Raw genomic sequence first — 2,949 nt, 5'->3', positions numbered from 1 at the left:
GACAGGACGGTAGTCATAAAATTAAAGTAGATTAATTAATAAATTAATTAATCGAACAAATAAAGTGGAAAAACAAATTGTTGTGTCTCAGTGGTTTTCGTCGTTGTTGTTGTTCTGCACATTCGGTGTAACAACAAACACAATTAATTTGCCGCTTTATAACCAATCGTGGTTTTTGATTAATTTTAATTTCTACCGTCGCTCTAATTTTTGTTGAACATTTTGAAAAGAATTATTAAATTCTTTAACGGAAAGTTAATTTTTGTGTCGCTCGATAAAATTGGTGTTACGCAACCGCGGTACACATATACAAACATTGTCGTTCGTTGAAAGTGTTGGAAATACACCTATACAAAACAGAGTTTTTTCTAATTGGTATTAAAAAACAATACATCAAAAGACACCATCTTGAGTGAAACCTTTGTTATTTTACATAAATATTTTGGCGCTTTTATTTTGAAAATAGAAGCCAATTTCTCTTGTTGCTCGATAATTTGTTTCTCTTAATTTGTCTAAAATGCCTAAAGACGGTACCGAATTTGTGGAAGAGAACGCTAGTAGTTCGGAACTAGCTTCTCTTAAATTGCAACGTAGCTCGATAAAGAAAAACATTGCTAACATACAGAAAAAAGTAGAAAAAGATGGTTCTAAAATGGATTCGACCATTTTAGAATGTCGTTTGGAAATTTTAGAAATGTACTTCAAACAATTATGCGATGTACAAAGTAAAATCGAAGCAATTAATGCTAATGACAGTGTAAGAATTGAACTAGAAGATACATTTATTATTGCAGAAACCAAAATAAAGAAAATGTTGAAGAAAAGTCGTGTTTCAGTGTCAGTGGACAATAGTTTGATGAATATTTCTATGGCTAGTGGTTCAAATTCTCGTTTGCCTTCACTGAAGTTGCCCAATTTCAATGGAAAATACAGTGAATATCAGCGGTTCATAACAGCATTCAACAACATTGTTAATGATAACCCAGCGATCAGTATAATTGAGAAGTTTAATTATTTAATTAATTGTCTTTCGGGTCCAGCCTTAGCCGTGGTCGAACCATACCAAATTTGTGAAGAAAATTATGAAAAGGCTTTACAAAGATTGCAAGAAAGATATGATAATAAAGTGCTCATATTCTTAGAACATATCGAATCGTTATTCAACGTTCCCAAAATGCAAAAGAGTGATAGTGTTTCGTTGCGCCATCTTATTGATACCGTATCTGCTGTTCGTGGTTCGTTGTTGTCGCTCGGATCAGAGGCGGATGTTATGAATGCAATTTTAGTGCATATGGTTCTATCAAAAGTGGACAGTGATACAAAAGAGAAATATGATGAGAAACAAGAATTTAAATCGTTGCCCTCATGGGAATGGTGCTATGAACTATTAAGTCGTCGTTGTCAGTTTCTCGAAAGTCATAGAAAGAGAACTGAACTTCCAGAAAATATCACTTCACACAAACATAACTCTCCTAGATTCAATCGGTCGGCTCATACGTTTGTCAACTCGAATTCGAATTGTTCATATTGCAACTCAAGTGAACATAACCTCTCAACTTGTTCATCGTTTTCTAATATCGTCGTTTCGGAACGTTTTAACTTCGTAAAACGTAGTGGACATTGTATTAACTGCCTTCGAAAAGGGCATATGGTATCGAACTGTCCCTCAAAATCTCGATGCAGAGTCTGTGATTCTGCACATCATACGCTGCTGCACATTTTTAGTAACCCAGAACAACCAACTACATTGAATTCGAATGGAAACTCACCGCAACCATCAACCAGCTCAAATCCAGTTTCGTTAGTGGCTCGTTCATTCAAGAGAGCAATAATTCCAACCGCTTTGATTTTCATGAAGGATAGTTGTGGCTCATTTCAGACGGTAAGAGCATTACTCGATTCTTGTTCTGAATTGAATTTCATTTCGGAAGAAGCTGCAAAAAGGCTTAAACTCAAATTTAGACGGTTTTCCCAAGAAATCTCAGGAATTGGAGAAGTTAGAACGGCAATAAAGTTTTCTGTTGACACCACAGTCAAATCAAGAAGTAGTTCGTTCGTGTGGTCCTCGACCTTTGCTGTTACCAAAACAATATCGTCTCGCCAACCTGGCGAATTCATCAATACTTCGCAGTGGAAGATTCCCCAAAATATTAAACTCGCAGATCCGTTGTTATTCAAGCCACAACCTATAGATGTGCTGCTGAGTGCCGAAGTCTTTTTCGATTTGTTGTTAGATGGCAGAATTTCGTTGGGAAATAGATTGCCATGTCTCACAAATACTGTTTTCGGATGGATAGTTGGTGGTTCATCGCCTAGTCGTTCTAATTCAAACTCGTTTACATGTAATTTGACTGTAAGTACACTCGAAGAAGAAAATACTGATGATTTGTTGAAAACATTCTGGGAAATTGATAAATCTTCGAAGTCTTCTTCAATATATACTGAAGACGAACATGTGTGCGAAGATAATTTTGTCGAAAATAGTAATTTTGATTCTTATGGAAGAGAAAAAGTTAGCCTTCCATTCAAGAAATTACCCAATTATCTTGGTAACTCATTTGAAATACTTCATAGACGTTTTGTGTCGCTCGAAAGACGACATGAACGTGAATCAACTTTGAAATCGATGCATGAAGAATTCATGCAAGAATATTGTGTCGCTCGGATACATGTCACCCTACACTCAATTGTCGAATAATTCGCATTATATAATACTTCATCATTGTTTACTCAAGCCTCATAGTAGTTCCACAAAACTTCGAGTCGTATTTGATCCTGTCTCTATCTCCTCGTCGAATCATTTGTTGAATGATATATTGATGGTCGGTCCAACAACTCAACAGGATTTGATTATCACACAATTCTCGTTTCGTTTAAACAAATACACTCTCACTGCAGACGTTTCGAAAATGTATCGGCAGTTTCGTATTGGAGAACCGGATAGAAGTT

The 2,949-nt window shown here is 35.9% G+C and overlaps 1 protein-coding gene across 1 annotated transcript; it reads left to right on the top strand.

Annotated features, from left to right (window-relative positions):
* The first annotated feature begins 517 nt into the window (after nt 1-517).
* Nucleotides 518-2,698, top strand: LOC141404243 (uncharacterized). Its single transcript, XM_073987679.1, has one exon. The coding sequence runs from the start codon at nt 518-520 to the stop codon at nt 2,696-2,698; it is 2,181 nt and encodes a 726-aa protein (XP_073843780.1).
* The last annotated feature ends 251 nt before the right edge of the window (nt 2,699-2,949 follow it).

This window comes from Musca autumnalis, unplaced genomic scaffold, assembly GCF_047663935.1.
Source record: "Musca autumnalis isolate F117 unplaced genomic scaffold, ASM4766393v1 scaffold_1, whole genome shotgun sequence".
NCBI lineage: Eukaryota > Metazoa > Arthropoda > Insecta > Diptera > Muscidae > Musca > Musca autumnalis.
The sequence above is the reverse complement of the archived record's forward strand: the minus strand, read 5'-3'. Positions and strand labels throughout refer to the sequence as shown.

What these genes read in the sequence shown, in the direction of transcription:
- LOC141404243 (XM_073987679.1), top strand. Translation starts at nt 518, where the DNA reads ATGCCTAAAGACGGTACCGAATTTGTGGAAGAGAACGCTAGTAGTTCG.